Source organism: Colletotrichum scovillei, assembly GCF_011075155.1.
Source record: "Colletotrichum scovillei strain TJNH1 chromosome Unknown Contig00001, whole genome shotgun sequence".
Classification (NCBI taxonomy): Eukaryota; Fungi; Ascomycota; class Sordariomycetes; order Glomerellales; family Glomerellaceae; genus Colletotrichum; species Colletotrichum scovillei.
Window position 1 is genome coordinate 3696662 of NW_023336259.1, and position 18012 is coordinate 3714673.

The following is an 18012-nucleotide window of genomic DNA, read 5'->3' on the forward strand; positions in this document are numbered from 1 at the left end:
GATCGTGGGAGCCATTGTCTACTAGTACATAGATTAACGGCCAGCCTTCCGATCTCTGCCCGGGGTTCTGTCCCGTTCTGTTTAACTACTTCGACGAGTTCTAGTAGCTGGCGGAAGGTGCGGATGATGTGTTGATTCTCGGAGAATACTTCGAGTTTTCTCTCCAAAGCTAAGATGTAACTATCCAGCTGGGAATCCGGTCTAATTCACAAAGTCAAGTCAGATATTATCATTTGAGACCGCCGTTGTATTGGGTGTTCAACCCTTGAAACTCCGAGTAATTGACTTGCCATATCCCGTTTGCAAGGTCCTTAGCCAGGTCGTCTGAGATATGGGCTCTGTAGAGCCTGCAGTCAATGCGGTCATCTCGAGCATTGCGAGTCATTGGAAAGAGCAAACAGGTATTAGGCAAACCTGGGGCGTGAATACTCTGGTGTGTGACGAAGGCGGCTCCAGGTGCACAAAGTTTGCCATGGATGACTATCTATAATATTCGACCTGACCGATCAACGTTTGCGTATTTCGACAAACGAGCTAAAGGCGTATAGCGATGTGCTATACCAATGGATTTGGTCCAATGCATCATGCACAAGGCCGCATAAATATTGGATATGAGCGCTCGCATTCTGAGACTTCAGCGATAATGCGGAATGGCTAGCCAATCTTCAGTCGAGTCCATTGATAAACATGCATGTGTGTTGATAGCCTGCCTATTTCATCTTGAGGCGAACTGCAAGTTCAAAATCAATTGGTCATACCATGTGCACATGTCACCAAACTCGACAGGAAATGTAAGTTGGAATGCGGCTGGATGGATATTTTCTTTCGCGAGTGACAACTGGGCGCGGTTGGTGTGGCCTGGTGATGCCTTGCATTGGTCGCCTGCTCCCTCACCGGACGAGAGTGGTGTGGGGGGGCTGTGCATTGCGGCGTCGGATCAGCAAGGCATTCTCGAGGCATCGACAAGCAGTAGCGCCACGAGGGAGAGGAGTTCCGACGTTACACAACATTACCACGTCGTTTGCCTCGCCAGCGGAGATTCTCCGCAAGACATCGCCCACGACTATATATACGGGATGAACATATTGTCCTGCATCGCTAGATCGGAGACCAAATTCTACATCAGCAACTTTCTGCCATCTACTAGAATTAAGAACTTGCCTCGTAATGGGCTCTAGTGCCATATTGCCACGTTCGAAACAGGATGTCGGATCGTCCACAGATCGGCGGGGAATCAATGCCCAAGGCCAATTCTCCAATCATCAACAAAGCTTTTCCGTCTTTACCAGGCGAAAATTTATGAGTCTATTTTGTTCCAGATCCAACGATGTCGATACAGAGGCCTCCGAAATACTCTCTAGCACTTGGTATACACCACACGATATCAAAGGTGGATATCAACACAATCAACCTCTCACCACCGTGAACGGCGAGAAATTGTGGCAACTAGACCCAAATTCGGATGTGAAGAAGTCGTGGAATCAATTAGAAAAGACAATAGATGCCTTCATCGCAGTTACCCCCGTCGACGAATATCAGTTTACTCCAAGAATCGTTGTCGAAGCATGTGAAATGGGACGAGACCGGAGCAAAACGCAACCAACAGTCCTCATTAGCTGCTCGTCAAAGCCTTATGGGAAAAAGATGGCCAGAACATTGCAACAAAGTGGAGCCCTGGAGACTCACTCAGCAACATTCCGTGTGGTCGTTCGGCCTTGAGAAGGTCGTGTATCAAGGATGGCTAGATTACAGGGAAATGTCGGGATATGGGATGTGAAAATAAACATATGGTTGGGTCTGTACGTCTTTGTGTACTAATAGATAGGTTTCAGTACGAACTAAGGTGTTGGCTGGGGAAGAAGGATAAACGGGAGCGGGACTATCTAGCATGTTCGAGGGCTCAATTTTTACCTGGCGTTTGGGGCACAGCCTTCAATTAGTTTCAACCCCTCACTTATCGATGAATCAAAGCCGCAGCCATTTTCCATCAATTGAGCGAAAAGGGGTCATTTAATGAGGAAACTAATAACCGAACGCTACCCAATGCAGATTCCTTGCCTTCACAATGAAGACTTATGAATTCCATGGGGGTAAGATGCAGAAACTTCGATTCTTACTGCTACGAAGTAGAGAGGTCGGCCCCAGCTCAGAAAAAGCTGTAACTCGTGTAAGGAAGTGAAAGGGTTACTTTCAAAATCTTTTCTATGCTAACCCATCTATAGGGTTGTCAAAATCTTCTACCACTGATTGACCATGGCAAGCCTCTGGGTAAAGTAGTTGCTAAACGAAGCACGTCATTCTCTCACAAACAAGGTTTCTAGACCGAACTTCTGGTCTGTGTGCCGCCGTGTGAAACCCCGCGGGGCTGCACTAACTCCATGTGCAGTCGGTACCGATGCGGCATTTCCTTTATCTCCCCGTTTCCACCCCGATTTATTAAGCTCAGTCGCATCCATTAACACCCATATTCGTTCACAGAAGACTCAAGTGTTACCCTCATAAATAAAATGGCGGAAAAATCATCAAGCAATCAAGAATACCTGGCCCAACCCCCGGCACCGTGTTGTTGGGCAGGCACCCTCCACGAAGGCAACCCTCGCGGCGATGTGGAAGACATCTTGGAGGTGCCCACTTACGTCGTCCGCCCGTCAGACGTGAAGCGCGCCCTCCCGCCCAACGGACATGTCATCCTCTACTTCCCGGACGTGTGGGGCCTTTCCGTCAACGCCAAGTGCACCATGGACGGCTTCGCGTCCTCGGGATACACGGCGCTTGGCATGGACTTCTTCCGCGGCGACCCCATCTCCAAGTACCGCAACGCCAAAACCGACCCGCTGCCAGAGGGGTTTGACATGGCGGCCTGGCGCTCCAAGCACTGGAACTTCGCCACGGAAAATGTTCCCAAGTGGACAGCGGCCGTCAAGGAGAGATTTGGTGCCGAACTAAAGGCTGAGACGGGCAAGGAGACCAAGTTTGCTTGCGTTGGATATTGCTTTGGTGCACCTTTTGTGTGCAATCTGCTCGCCGGAGCTGGTGGCGATGGGGAGCCGGTGGTTTCCGCTGGTGCATTTGCGCACCCGACGGCGTTGAAGGAGGAACATTTCACCAGCATCAAAAGTAAGTTTGGCCCTCAAAAAGTCGAGGACTTTCTGGCCTTCATTATCGTCCACGAGGCAGCCAACTTGGCATGTACGAGCACGACTGTCTCGTAGTTGCCATGGCTCAACGCATTATTGTTACATCGTTACAGGATTGAAACGGCTGACCCAATCTACGACAGAGCCTCTTCTACTTTCATGCGCCGAAAATGACCAAGCATTCCCGACTGAGGCAAGAAGGAAAGCAATTGATTACCTTCAAAGAGAGAAGAAGATTTATCACCTTCAGGTTTTTCAAGGCGTCTCACACGGTTTCGCTGTGAAAGGAGACCCAACAGACCCATACCAGCGTGAGTCTTAGCAGCTAGAATACATTTACGTCATCCCTGATGATCTTAGCTAACTAAAAATAGGTTGGTGCAAGGAACAGAGTCTTCGTGTCATGGTTGACTGGTTCGATATGTGGCTGGTTCAAAGTGATTGAGAAGTTGATTGAATGGGAAAATGGCGAGCTCGTCGACCGTTGCAAAGGTGTCACTGTGCCAGGCTGGGCCAATGTTAACTGACCCCCACGAATGAAATTATTTATCAAGACAACTTATCCTGTATTTCCAAGTCGTATCATTAAAGTTTGAACTTGTTTTAAGCTTGATATCGCAGGTGGGAAAACTCAACAGGCTTGTGTTAATTGGGACATGGGTTAGTCGCAATACTTGGCGTTGAAGTGAACTGCTGACTTTGGTCTAGTGAGCTACATTCTCGTTTTCGCGATTCGGAAATGTTGCCCTCGAGCCTTGTAGTCTTCGGCTTCGCAAATAACTAAAACTGACACACAGAACTGCGATCCACGGATATCGCGGACAAGACCCCTACGAATCGAGAATTGAGAGTCTGAGACTCATGCGACCGCATGGCTAGGAGCTAGGGCTGGATATTGTTGGGGCTCGGCAGTGGCCGATTACGCAGGAATCTTTAAGCTTGGCGGGGAGAGCCGTTAGGAAGAATGGGGAAGGTCGCCATGGCCAGGGTTCCATCGCGACCCATGGCTAATTTCGGGGCTTTGGCTTGGCTGTCCGGATAAGGCGATGCCTCAAGCATCAATACGAGGTTAACAGAGCAGCTATACGATATCTACTGTCTTTGACAAGTTTGCGATAACTTCATTCGGGAGAAAAAAACAAGAGATTCAAGAGAATTAGATGTGACGGGGCACTTGTAGCCAGTTTCCTCAACGGCAAACCAGTCTAAAATTAGACCTAACTGGCAGTGATGCCAGAATACCGGCTTTTCACTATTGACAGGAGCCGGCCGGGGTCGGATCTACCCGCGGCAACGGCGCCGTCGAGCTGCCTGAATAGGGCATCGGCCCCGTGTCACGCAATGAGAATCATGGCAGTCGTTCAACAACCCCGGACGACTCGGCCGACTCATGAACAGGAGATTCCGCAATCGCAACGGGCAAGATGGCCGCATTTAAAGGTCATTCAGGATCCGACAACCCTTCCCCTTTCCTGAGAAGGTCATCATCATCGACATCTCAGTGCCAATTCGTGTGATCGACCAAGATGAAGGCATCATCAATCCTCGCCATCCTCGGCGCCGTCGTGCCTGCCCTCGCGGCGCCCAAGGGCATCGGCCGCCGTGCCGACACGGACCTTATGTCCGGCAAGTACATCATCCAGCTCAAGCCCGGTACCACCCCCGAAGCCGTCACCGCGCATCACAAGGCGGTGCGCAGCCTCCTCCGCCGCCGTGATGGATCTGCAGGCACGGTGGAGAAGACGTTCCAGATTGGCGACTTCAACGCCTACAGCGGCAGCTTCGACGATGCGACCCTCGAGGAAATTGCGGCTCTCGACGAGGTCCTCTCCGTCGAGATCGACCAGCCTATCTTTGTCGACCCCACTGAGCAAGAGTCGACGCTCTCCAAGCGCGACCTGACTACTCAGGCGAGCAGCATCTGGAGCTTGGGTGACCTGTCTCACAAGGCGGCTGGCTCTACTGAGTACGTCTACGATAGCTCTGCCGGCGAGGGCACGACTGCCTACGTCTTTGACACGGGTATCCGCACGTCGCACTCTGAGTTTGAGGGCCGCGCTAGCTTCGGTATCAACGGTGTCACCGGGTCGACCGTCTCCCCCGGGTCCAACTCTGACACCGACGGCCACGGCACTCACGTTGCGGCGACCATCGTCGGCAAGACATATGGCGTCGCCAAGAAGGCCAAGGTCATTGATATCAAGGTGTTCGACGGCTCTACGGTAAGTCCAGCATCTCCTATCCACAATTCTTTTTGCTAATGATTCCCCAGGGCTCCACCTCAGCCATCCTCACCGGTCTCAACTGGGCTGTCAACGACATCACGACTAAGGGCGCGCAGGGCAAGTCCGTCCTCAACATGTCTTTGAGCGCCAAGAACGTTTCGGCCCTTGACAACGCCGTTCTCGCTGCCTACAACCAGGGTATTCTCACCGTCGTCGCGGCCGGCAACGACAACCAGCCCGCCACCGACACTTCCCCCGCCAGACTTCCCGAGTCTTTCACTGTCGGCATGACGCGCCCTGACCGCGGCCGTGTCAACATCATTGAGGGCATCTACGGCAGCTCATACGGCCCCGAGCTGGACGTTTTCGCGCCCGGTCAGGATATCGTTTCTGCTAGCTACAGCTCTGACACAGGTACGGCGACAAAGACTGGCACCAGTATGGCGGCGCCGCTTGTCGCTGGTCTCGTGTGCTACCTCAGAGCCTTGGAGGGCGGTCTTGTAACGCCCAAGGAGGTTACTGACAGGATCTTGGAACTTGCTATCCCCGATGTCGTCGGTGACCCGAAGGGATCGCCTAATCTGTTGGTCAACAACGGCAGTGGGCAGTAAATGGGGCTGCGAAGAAGCTCTCGGTGTGGACTGATCAGCTTTATGTTAGTTGAGATACTTCCTGTAAATCACTCGGATTCTTCATGGAACTTTTCTCGTATGTCGAGCGTTCTTGACAGCCTCCTTTCAAAGACTTGTAGAGTGATGAAATCAGCGCGCGAATAATGCTCTGGCTATGCTTCAGCTTCAAGCTGGCCATTCCGGACGTCGTCTAACGAGTTGTGACGTGATGACGTGTTCCCCCCTCATGTCAGAAAGATAATATGGCTTCCATCTATCACCAGATGAATGGTACATGAATCGGATGACGAGAAAAGCGTGCATGTTCAGGCTGTTTTGTAACCCATCACAACAGAAAAGGATCAAAGACAGATGTTGATCCAAGAGGCATTCGGAAACGAAAATCGAAATTGCCTCTTTTGCCTCTTGTCCAAAGTCCTACCCATCAACTTGTTTAGATTTATGAGTATCTAGCTAAGATAATCAATAACACAATATTTTTCAGCTGGAGGTCTAAATTATGGGCACCACCTGGTCCCATACCCCTGAGTGAAGCATCTTTTCACTATCAGGAGCCGTTTGGAACAAAACGGCCAGCATTAGGTACCGGTATATAATCACATCGTCGGTGTCATTGTGCGGACTCTCAAGCTCCGTCAGTCGTTCCCATTCTGGGCAGTTGTCTTCCGGAGACGAATTACGAGCTACCACAATGGCCAATCTTTCCAACAGGCAATAAACGTTCACGACACAATTCTTAAGACTCAAGTCTTGGAAGCTGAAGTAGCGTAAAAGGTCTCGCCGATGCTTCTTTATCTTATCTCGAACTTGTTGGAAAGACTCCTGATGCTCTTGCGGCACATTAGTGCCTAGCCAGCCGATGTCATTGTCTTCGGAGAATTTTCTAACTTCATTGATGTGGTGTGAAGTGCTTTCGTCGAGACCGAAACTTTTGAGTAGAGTGCGAAGAGAATGTAGCGCATTTGAATGACAGGAACGAAGATAATCTCGATTCATGTCTGGTAGTGAGCCGTAGTCCACGAAGTGTGAATTATCTGGGGCTGTGTAACGTTCCGGGGCATGGTCTTCATCCACTGCCTTGTGCGCCTTCAAAAGAATGACAGTGATTTTGGAGAGTAAGATTGAGCGAGATTGGATATGCTCCCGCCCTTTCTTTTCGAGCCAGCCCTGAACCTTTACCAGCTGTCTGTGAGTTCTGTCTCGAATTTCTTTCTGGTTGCCGGCTGAAGAAGTAACAAACCAATTCAGGAACGCGGAAGGGTTCCGAAGAAAATTGATGCAAACTTGAAGCACCAGCTCGTCGCCCTGAATAGCCTCCGAAATCGGCTCCTGTTCGTTCATCCTTCTTGGGATCGTGTCGTCTATAGCTTTCTTGGCGACTTTCTTGTCATCGGCCTCTACATCTTGATTTTTAGAAACCTCAAGCTGTTGGCTTATGGCATCGACATTTCTCGTTCGTTGTCGTGGTATTGGCGCCCATATTCGATCAGATTCCCTCAGCATGTAGCTGAACCATAAGGAAACATAAGCTAATGGATCCTCAAGTTTAAAGACATCGTGCATTTCCAGCGGTATGAAAGTCTTCCAATATTTACGAAACCCAGACCATTGTGGTTGTTCATAACCAATCGGCCTTTCAGAGGGCATTGTATTGTCAAAAGCTTTCAGATACAGTGCTGACCAATATTTTCCATTAAGTCCCACCGGTGTGAGAGGCAACTTAGTTTCCAGGATTGAAACCGGGAAGAGCGCAGGAGCATAAATTGGTGTAGCAGCGAGAAAAAAGATAATGACCGGGCAGTAAACGTCCACGTCGTCGATACCGTTAAGACTGGGAAGGGAATGATTCCCGTTGTGATTTCGGTCTCCCAATCTTTCAATAAGCCGAAAGCGGTGAGATTCTTTGAATAGGTTTAGTGAAGTTTGTGGCATCTCCTTGAACGAGGGCATCACACCATCTTCAAGACAAATCTCGCCGCGACAGTGTTTCATGGCCATGGCTAGCTTTCCTGGCGGCGGGGAATCCTCTAAATTCATGTTTCTCGAGCTGGAATTTTTATCCGCATATGGTTTCCCATCGCGGTCTCTCTGGGTAAATTGTGCGTATGCACCGATAGTACCAAGGGTAGGGTGCTGCCGGAAGTCGAACTGGAATTGCCGCCCAAGAATTACCGGGTAAAGAGACTTGTCGTCAGTCATCTTGACCTGAGCACCTGTTGCTGCTGCAGCTGCAATGATAGCTCCAACCTGTCCATACGCAGGAGCAGCAATAAGATCGTCTGGGAGATAGTCCGCGGTAACTAACTGCAGGTGGCTTTTGTATCTTGGGTTATCAAGATATCCGAGGCCAACCTTCTCAAAAAACCTAACCCAGGTGGCAGCAGGATTAGCCTCGTACTTTGGCTGGGAGTTTTGAACCCATTGCTTCCAGGTCAAAGGCTTCTGAGTCCAGGAATGAGGAAGCCAGGAGAAACAACTCTTCAGAGCTTTGCCGAGGTGTCTTGCAATTCGAACGGCAACGGTGGTAAGCCGTGTTAAGTGACTGGGTCTTTGTGCCGTCTCCTCATTATCGGTATCATCCTTCAAATCAGACCGCATATTCCAAGTCTCTTCACGTAGAATGGGCACCCATGCCCTAGATTCGAAGGACATATCTTGCCAATTCCAGTGCCACTCGGTCGCTTGGTGCCATTTCCCGATGGCACGTTTGTTTGTCTTCCTCCGTCCTTTTCCAGCTACCAAAATCCCCTGAAAGACTGTAGTAACGGCAAAAATAGTTGCGAGGATTCCGACTGGAAGGGTGAAGAAGAACGTGATGGGATCCCAATTGGTTTCGTTGTCTTCAGCCTTCTTTTGCTCGTTGAGAAGATGCATCAAAGATCGAAGAAGGCAGTCTGTTGAGTTGCTGTCCTCGGGACAGTTCGAGCCGTCGACGGCCATACTGAACGTCTGATAATCAAAGCTTTATGGTGTGAAGAAGATGATTGTGAATGGAGTGGGAACTTTCGCCTGGGGAGGTGTCCTGGATGAATCCGATTTTGAGCCTTGCTGCCAAGGACTTTATGTGAAAAAGGCAACTACTGCTGCGGCCTGTCGGTGGAAGGTGTTTAGGGACCAGAAAACCCAGGTAGTGTTGCTATTTCCATTGCTTCCATCCCTCCTCCTCGCCTTTTGGGGAGCATTTCGTAGATCACTGCGCACTTTTATGCATGCGCTTTGCAGTAATGCCCACACACAAGATGCGGACATGCTCTTCGTGAGGGTTTACTACGATTTGATAGGTGGCGAGCGAGTCAGCCTTTTCAGGCGTTGCAACCAACACGCATGCAAGCGCCTAACTTGCAGCTTCTGATGACCAACCCCGTGCCCCCAGGACAGCCGGCTGCGCTAAGAGGTTTCTCCAAGAGTGCAATCATCAGTAGAATTGGCCAATTCTGCATTCAGGAAGGTTCAGTACTGGGGTGCATGCCTCTTCTCATGGCGCCCAAAGATAAGACTAAGCCCAAAGTGCTGACGATAGCTTCAAAGATTATGGGCGCGACTAGTTTTACTGAGACTGTGCAAATCGAGTTTCAAATGGGAGTATTTCTCAAAAACGGGGGACTAGCTAACAATCCATAATCATGATAAAGAAGGTGCAGCTTCGACATGTCAAAGAGTTGCGAAATATACAGCTGACATATGAGGTAGGTATGCCAGTATGCGCTCTCCTTGTTCTGAGGCTTCGCGATGGCACCCAAATGTGAGGCATAGCAGCGATCAGCGTGAAGAACTTTGGTCTTGTGAATGTTTTCCAAAGCGTTTAAGCTGATTGAAGTCCTATCTAAAGTTGGGCGTCTTCGAACCGTGGTGGAATTCTATCCCAGAGTGTCAACTCTCGAATCAGAAGGTTCGTCTAGCGCCAGATCTTGAAAGAACGGGAGAGCCAGCATCTGAACATAGCGCAGAAATTCTGCTCGGGGAGACGATATGATCTTGGCCTCATATACCAATCAAAGCTCTATAGGTGAGTATGCCTTGGCCAACATCCGCAGTCGCAACTAGGTGGAAGACTCTTTCATGTCTGAATGGGATGAACGTGGTACGCGAGTAGCGGTAGATTCAACCGTGCCACGGAGCCCATAGTGCCAAGGGTACTGAGACACCGCAAGTCGGGATTAACACCGTCAATTTGCTCTGTAACGCTTCCGGCCAGAAGAGAGCAGTGATCCCATTCGTTCGGAGCGTGGTCGTGCCAAGGTCGAGTCAGTTTCTTGGAGCACCGCTCCGCCTTGCTGACGCGGGCTCAGATCGCGGTACACAGTCTTCTTCATTAACGCAATTAAGTCGGGCCACCTCTCATGACGACTCTGGCTGACGTTTACGGATGTTACCAAACATTAGGTAGTGCCCGCTCGTACCCATCGAGTCAATACTCCGGATCTTGCCAATCTATATAGAGGTAGCCTGCCGCTGACACCTAGTCTACTGACACTGATATTGCTCTCGTGCGTTTGACTGATGCCAAATTGCAAGAACACATCATACACCATCGAGAAATATGGCTCTCCGAACTCTCTTTCGTGGTGCGATACACGTCGTCCGATTCTTTCAGATGGCAACCCTCTCATTTACCAAGTATACAATATGTTACGCAGCATGGCTACGAAGTCAGGCGTACCGCAACGCTATAAAGTATTATGATGTGTCGAATCAGACATTCCCTGACATGAAGGAAGCCGCTATGATCATAGCAGTCAGTAACTGTCTCCCCAGTGGTAGACTCCACAAGTAATGGACGACCCTAACATCGACTTCGGCAGTGTGCTGCCCTTAGTATCGAGATTTTTATCAACTCAGACGTTAACAAACCATCGGATCCGCGTTTATCGATAATGAGCCTCGCTACTTACTCAATGGGTCTCTGCTTTTACGCCACCATGCCGGCGGCTCGACAATACTTGGCCCATAATGGTGTGTTGACGGACCTTGGTAACTATGTCGACTTTTCAAAACTCGACACTGCACTATGGCGGACCTCATTGGCTTATGGAATGGTTACGTGGTACGTGTCTCTGTTTCTGGGGGACATGGGAGCCAAAATTTCTGACCATTGCTGTTCAGGGCCTCAAGCGTGGTGTTCGTACTGTCCACAGTTGTGGATCAAGCAGAAAGAACCAATTTACAGAAATCTGGCATAAATGGTGTGGGACTGCATGCAATGGATCAAAAGTTTCTTTCGCATGATCTCAAGTTGGACACTGGATTTCCTGTATGAGCAAGATATGATTCCCCTGGGATTTAGGACACATCGATGTCATCCCTTGCTTCTCTCGAGTGCTATCCGCATCAGCATGCTTGATTAGATCCAAGATACCCACGCAGTGCTATCGAATAAGCCCAGAAACTTTGTTCGATCGTCACACCACCTTGTTTTATTTTCTCTTGATAAGGGGCCTGGGCTCTTTGGAAGAGTTCAACCAGACGTTGATGTCTATTCAGCTTCAAAAAAGATTTGGACCCATGGCAAAACTGTCTCGTTTTCGCGGCAAAGACACGCGACAGATCTTTGCTCATCCGAAGTGACAGCCAACCTGATTTTGTAGGAGCATATCTGAACTAAACATTGCGCAAACAGTACGTTCCAGGAAGTGTTACAGATGTTCTGCTTGACTCGACTCCTCCGGCCTAGGTAGGTAGAAGAACTTTCGATGCTGTCTCGACCTTCACTGGCATTACTTAATCACTTTGACACAATAGCTTTGGTACTTGTGCTTTTCATCATCATCGCGAGGTCCTTCCTAGCAAAGACTTAATCGTCTCTTGCTAAGCTCCTGACGAGACTACATGTATCGATACTACCATGTAGTTGATAAGTACTCAGGTTGTACTCAAAATGGAAGTTTCGAATTAGAGCACCTGCGAGTTGCTCTAGGAATGAACTATGGCGAGGCAAGGAAGATAGATACTTTTTCACAATGACTGAAACGGGGGTACAGTAATTGCGGTCACATGCTTCTAGAAATCTGGACGAATCTAAACATATAAATAACACAATATGCATAATATGTCTAAGGACTACTATTAGCTACATCTTGACAGTGACTCAAGGCGTGAAGTGTCTGATGAGAATCTAAAATCATGATTCTACGGTTGCGATAAGTCAAACCCCCCACTTCCCGGCACCCCCCTGTTTCTGGCACCCACAAAAACGCGAAAATCCACCACAACGCAATGCCCACCCCCAACCTCCTTTTATCACAACATTTTCAATTCGAGTCCAAATGGGCTCATTTTTTGCACATACCTTCTTCTATATCTAATGCCTCAATATACCGAAGATCAGCTTCGTCAGGCTCTCGAGGACATCTCAAACGGCAAGAGTCAAAAGAGAGCCTCATTGGAGTATGGGATACCACGATCAACCCTCCAACTACGTCTCCAAGGTGGTCAGACTAGGAAAGTGGCTTTTGCTGACTGGCAGAGGCTGTCTCCTGACCAGGAGAGTAAGCTGGCACAATGGGTTCGCATTCAGGCTTCGCTGGGCCTCGCACCAACGCACCAACAGGTGAAGGAATTCGCAGAGCGAGTTCTGGCTGCTGCTGGGGATACCAAACCATTAGGAAAAGGCTGGATCTATGCCTTCGTGAGAAGGAACCCTATCATTAAGGTTCAGAGAAGTCGTTCCATCGATTCTAGACGCGTTAATGGGGCATCTACTGAGGTCATTAGGAACTGGTTTAAGTTCCTTGCTATCCCTGAGATCAAGGACATCAAACCAGCCAACAGATATAATATGGATGAGACTGGCATCCTCGAGGGTCAGGGAGCTAATGGGTTAGTGCTGGGCATGGCTGAGACGACGTCTGTTCGCAAGAAACAACCTGGGTCGAGGGCATGGGTCTCTATCATTGAGTGTATCTCAGCCTTGGGTAGGGCACTTCGTCCTCTTATCATTTTCAAGGGAAGACGGTCCAACAACAGTGGTTTCCATTACATCTGGTTCCATACGATGGGTGGGAGTTTACAGCAACAGATAATGGCTGGACTACAGACTTAACTGCCATTGAATGGTTAGAGAAGGTGTTTATCCCACAGACTATGCCCGAGGCTGAGGGCGAGGCTCGACTGTTGATTGTGGATGGGCATGGGAGTCATACGACGACAGACTTCATGTGGAATTGCTATATTAACAATATCCATTTACTGTTCTTACCACCACACTCCTCTCATGTCCTCCAGCCACTTGACCAGTCTGTCTTCAGCCCTGTTAAGTCAGCCTATCGGAAGGAGCTCGGTTACTTGTCTCAATGGAACGACTCTACCATTATAGGTAAAAGGAACTTCCTGGACTGTTACCAGAAGGCTCGACTTGCTGGTCTATCAGTCTCGAACATCAGAAGTGGTTGGAAGTGGACTGGTCTACACCCTGTAGCGATGGTTAAGCCCTGATGAACCCTATGGTATTACCTGAGCCTTCTGCTAAGCCCACCACACCCAAACCAACCAGTCGGGGCAAAAAGCGATGCCATAATGGTCAACAAACTACCCCTGTTGAGCCATGGCTTCCTCTGCAGTGGTCTGGTCGACACCCAGGAAGCTGGCAGAGCTCAGCGGTCAACTGCACTTATACACCCAACTCGACAATGATACCAGCACTCAACGGCTGCTGTTCAGGAAGGTGAAAAAGGCTTCACAGAGCAGGCCTGGCAACTGGCAGCTGCCCAGCAGCAGCTGGCTCACCTGAGGGCCTGTTACCAACGCTGCAGTTAGGAAGAGGAAGACTGTTCAGATCGATCCCAACACGAAGTTTGCGAACATCAGGGATATCCATCGGGCTCAAATCGAAGCGGGTGAAAAGGAGGTTATTACGGCTGAATCCAGCGACTCTGAATGCCCTAGTGAGGCTGGCAGTTGTATTGTAGTGGGTGTGGTTGAGGATCAATAGTTAATAGTAATGAGGAGGTTGGGTTGTGATCCCATCGTTTTTGTGGGTGCCAGAAACAGGGGGGTGCCAGGAAGTGGGGGGTTTGACTTACTGCGTACTTGTACATGCAGGACCAGGTCAGGTACCTAAGTAGGTAAGTGAGCGGCAGGAACACTGAACGGATGGGCCGCCGTGCCACCGCCTTGCGGCCGAATCGCAGCAAAAAGGGCTGGGCTAAGTTTGGGGGGCCGGGGAAGCGGTAGCGTGGCACGCGGTTGTTAGAAAAAGCGGCACATGTACAAGCAGCTCAGAGCATCAGCACAATAAAACCAGGCTGATAATAGTGCATAAAATAATTCGAAAAAAAATACTCAGTATATAAGTAGTTACTATAGAGTTATCAATTATTATAATAGAGTGTGGGATTCTAAGTTGAAGTCGAAGAGAGTTTATGAATTTGGCTGGAAAAGTAGATAGTTACCTACAGTGAGTGTGCCATTTATTCTCACAACCGCGTGCGTGGGTATCCGTAGTGTGGTGTATGTTGCATCTGCATGCATGCCGAAGCAAAAGGACCCTGGTCCAATCACACCATCGGGTTTGTTGTTCTCTTTGATATCTGGCTTGCTGGGGCGGCCGATTCCCGCACATACGCCGAGCCAATATCGCCAACCAACCAGGCGTGCCAGGCTAAGGAGGTAAGGTAGCGGGGCTTTCTTGGTGGATGTCATGTCATCCGCGCGAGTGTATCCGTACCTTAGCGTACCTTGGAGAGGGGACTGGGACTTATCATAGTACCTCATGGAGAAGCGGAAACCAAGAGGAGAAGGAGGAGATGGATGAGGGGGTTCGTTGGGCATGGGTAGGATCATAAAAAAAATCAGCTTGGGTAAGCAATCCCATTTCCAATGGGATTTAAAGGGTAGGTTGATGGCCGCGGCCAGCTTCTTTCTAGGTACTTATGTTCCCACCCCGCCCTTCCTTTCTCCCTCCCTCCCTCTCTCTCTCTCTCTCTCTCTCTCTCTCTCTCTTTTCGGCCTCAGTTTTTTTTTTTCTTCTTTTGATCCCACTCGCTCTAGACTAACTTGTCAAGCCACGAGAACGAAATTCGAACCAAGCGTAGAAGGTGACTGAGCGCAGTGATTCCGCACTCTCGGATCCGCCAAGAGGTGAAGGCAGAGTCAATTGTGCAGAGATGGCCGATAGCGTCGATACGCGAGAGGCCAGCGCGCCGGCGGAACAAACCCCTCACGTTGCTGCGCCTGCTCAGCCGCATGCCGTGCCTTCTCATTATCCTCCTGAAGAAGTCGAAGCCGTACGTCCCTAATCTCGTTGTCTTCATTCTTTTAAGCCTATTGTACTCTTACCAAGTCCCAATATTCTTCTCTAACGGCTAGCTACATGGACTCCTTTTATATATATATATATATATATATACCATGTTTTGAGGCTTACAATGAAAAAAAATAGGAACCTCATGATCCTCGCTACGATGATGACACTTGGAGTGAAGAAGTTCGTTGACACGACCTCTCCGTCTGGTTTTGAAAAGCTTGAGACTAACTTTGTTTTTCTCTTTTTCTCCGTCATAGTCCAGGGCAAGCTCCCTGAGCTCACTGCGCTCGAGCATTCGCCAGTATCGGAAAGAGAATGGGCGGAGGTACCACGCTCTCAGCGATGGAAGTAAGTTTGTATACATGTATATTCCGGAATCGATAGACGGTTCTGAGTCCGATGGCCCCGTAATCTCATTTGGGTCGGTATTTGTTGAACTGACTTGGCTTGGGTTTATAGCTTATATCCTGCCCAACGATGAGGTTTGTCCAAACCCCTCCCTCTCCGTCTCCTCTCTTCTCTGCTGCGAGGAATCATCGTTTACGGGAAATTTCCGCCTACCTAACATTCAGCTGACAATCCGGCCCTACAGCAAGAACAAGATCGCCTAGGCAAGTCCAGGGTCACTCAAACAAAAAGGGCGACTGACGCAGGTAACTAACAAATAAGCGCCAACAAACAGACCTCACACATCACCTTTGGCGCTTGACGTTTGACGGCAAGCTATGCATGTGCCCAAAGGTCATGGGCGCCAATTCGGTCCTGGATATCGGAACCGGGACTGGCATTTGGGCGATAGACTACGGTACGGAAAGCCTTGCATCGTTATGTTGGATGTACTGACGTCTTCTTGCAGCCGAATCGCATCCCTCAGCAACCGTATGAGCTCCTCCCCTTCTCATTAATCGATATTCTCTATTAGCGTTGAGTACACATTGTGTGAACAATACCGGAGCTGACTTTTTTTCTTCTTTTCCTTGACGCAGGTTATTGGCGTCGATTTGAGTCCTATTCAACCTGGTTTGTACGTCTTTGTCTTCTGGGCCCCTTCCCCCCCCCCCCCCTTTCCACGCGAGTTTTGGCTGATGAGAGGCGTGGCGGATTTCCAGCGTTCCCCCAAATTGCAGTTTCGAAGTCGATGATATCGAAAAGGACTGGACATGGTCCACGAAATTCGACTTCATTCACATCCGGCACATGAACTCGGCTATCGCGAACTGGGAGAGGCTTCTCAGACAAGCCTATGAGTGAGCTGTTCCCCCCCTCCCTCCCCTCCTATTCTACTCACATACACACGTACGCACACACGCATCAACTCAAGCTACCTACCCACTCAACCACACATTCACGTATACGTCCCAGTCCCTTTGGCAGCACGCGAGAAAAAGGCTAACTCCCGGGTTCTCTTTCCCCGCCCTCCCAGCAACCTCGAACCAGGAGGCTACGTCGAATTGACGGACAACTGCTTCCCCCTCCAATGCCAAGACGGCACAATGGACCCCAAGTCCCCCGTGGCCGAGTGGTCGACCCTCCTCATGGAGGCCTGCGACCGCATGGGCCGTCCCGTCACCGTCCCCGCGCTCTTCAAGAACCTGCTCCTCCGCGCCGGCTTCGTCGACGTGGTCGAGGTCCACCGCATCTGGCCGCTGCACGACTGGCCCAAGAACGACCAACTCAAGGAGATTGGGCGCTACTCGCAGGAGAGCAGTCTGCAGGGGTGCGAGGCGTCGGCGCTGGCGCTCTTCACGCGCGTGCTGGGGTGGACGCGCGACGAGACGTTGGTGTTTTGCAGCGGGGTGAGGAAGGATTTGCATAATCGGAATATTCACGCGTACTGGGATATGTGAGTTTTCTCTCTCTCTCTCTCTCTCTCTCTCTCTCTCTCTCTCTCTCTCTCTCTGAAGATGACTGTTTTCCCCTCGCTTTGGAAATAAGGAAGTTTCTTTCACTGACTTTTCAACCTAGATACTGCGCTTTTGGTAGGAAGCCTTTTGATGAGCCGTCGTCTGAGTCGGAACCGGAATCGGAGCATTGATGTGAGCTCAGGCGAGTGATACGTATCTGTTAGTGACTCGATGAGGGACGGTTCCTCATTCAGAGACAACGTCAGAACATGCTGAATCGGACTGCCCCTTTCCTCGGAAGAGGGCGTGCTAAAGAGAGGATTCCCGGCTGGGACAACTCTCTGCTACACCTAAGCGGCACGGACGTACGAAAACAATGACATAAAGGGCGACCATCGCAGTCTCATGGCTGATATCGAGGATGTACATACATACATGAAAGTCAATGAGATCAGCATAACTACCGTTTCGAGACTATGGAGACTCTGAGCCCTTGTGGATTGTCTTCTTTCTCGCTATTTATAATTCTTGAATTCTTCGCTTATTCACCACCGCCCTAGAATCCTGTGTCATCAACTGAAGAATATCTCCAACCTTTCGATGTTGTTTTCCAAGTTGCATCATCAGAGTGTAATGGATTTCTTGATGAAGGTATAGATGTCAACGCGGAATACATCTAACATGCCCCTTTGTTCATTTCCGATTACCTCTGGTATCCATCTTTCGGGATCCCAGAGTAATTAGTCCGCAGTTTCCCTAGTCTGTAGAGACTTCCTGAGCTCTTCCCTGGATAGTCATCAGCCGTATTGCATGACTCAATAGCCAGGCTGATTGTGCTGGCCCATGTTGGAGGGTCTGCACATTTGACGCGACTGAAAGGCGTCCCTGGTTATTCAATGTATATAGACTCTCGGGCAAAGGATGATCGTACTC

At 49.8% G+C, this 18012-nt stretch overlaps 4 protein-coding genes across 4 annotated transcripts; all 4 read left to right on the forward strand.

Annotated features, from left to right (window-relative positions):
- Window positions 1-2470: 2470 nt before the first annotated feature.
- Window positions 2471-3582, forward strand: HER10_EVM0013406 (dienelactone hydrolase; the record flags this gene model as incomplete). The annotated part of the gene is made up of 3 exons (XM_035482766.1): window positions 2471-3117; window positions 3281-3448; window positions 3512-3582. The coding sequence occupies exons 1-3, from the start codon at window positions 2508-2510 to the stop codon at window positions 3580-3582; spliced, it is 849 nt and encodes a 282-aa protein (XP_035339106.1). The 5' UTR covers window positions 2471-2507.
- Window positions 3583-4509: 927 nt separating this feature from the next.
- On the forward strand, window positions 4510-5973 carry HER10_EVM0002561 (alkaline serine protease Alp1; the record flags this gene model as incomplete). The annotated part of the gene is made up of 2 exons (XM_035472267.1): window positions 4510-5359; window positions 5410-5973. The coding sequence occupies exons 1-2, from the start codon at window positions 4664-4666 to the stop codon at window positions 5971-5973; spliced, it is 1260 nt and encodes a 419-aa protein (XP_035338100.1). The 5' UTR covers window positions 4510-4663.
- Window positions 5974-10534: 4561 nt separating this feature from the next.
- Window positions 10535-11251, forward strand: HER10_EVM0010170 (uncharacterized protein; the record flags this gene model as incomplete). Its single annotated transcript, XM_035479639.1, has 3 exons — window positions 10535-10729; window positions 10797-11038; window positions 11098-11251. 3 exons carry the CDS (start codon window positions 10535-10537, stop codon window positions 11249-11251), a joined length of 591 nt encoding a protein of 196 aa, XP_035338812.1.
- Window positions 11252-14879: 3628 nt separating this feature from the next.
- HER10_EVM0001542 (methyltransferase domain-containing protein) lies at window positions 14880-17628 on the forward strand. Its single transcript, XM_035471286.1, has 11 exons — window positions 14880-15215; window positions 15371-15415; window positions 15493-15583; window positions 15695-15717; window positions 15828-15846; window positions 15918-16040; window positions 16092-16114; window positions 16222-16259; window positions 16345-16482; window positions 16659-17078; window positions 17201-17628. The coding sequence occupies exons 1-11, from the start codon at window positions 15096-15098 to the stop codon at window positions 17268-17270; spliced, it is 1110 nt and encodes a 369-aa protein (XP_035337996.1). The 5' UTR covers window positions 14880-15095; the 3' UTR covers window positions 17271-17628.
- The last annotated feature ends 384 nt before the right edge of the window (window positions 17629-18012 follow it).

What these genes read in the sequence shown, in the direction of transcription:
- HER10_EVM0001542 (XM_035471286.1), top strand. Translation starts at nt 15,096, where the DNA reads ATGGCCGATAGCGTCGATACGCGAGAGGCCAGCGCGCCGGCGGAACAA. An exon ending in ATGACACTTGGAGTGAAGAA is followed by an intron (nt 15,416 to 15,492) that starts GTTCGTTGACAC and finishes TCTCCGTCATAG; the next exon opens with TCCAGGGCAAGCTCCCTGAG. An exon ending in AGTCCTATTCAACCTGGTTT is followed by an intron (nt 16,260 to 16,344) that starts GTACGTCTTTGT and finishes GCGGATTTCCAG; the next exon opens with CGTTCCCCCAAATTGCAGTT.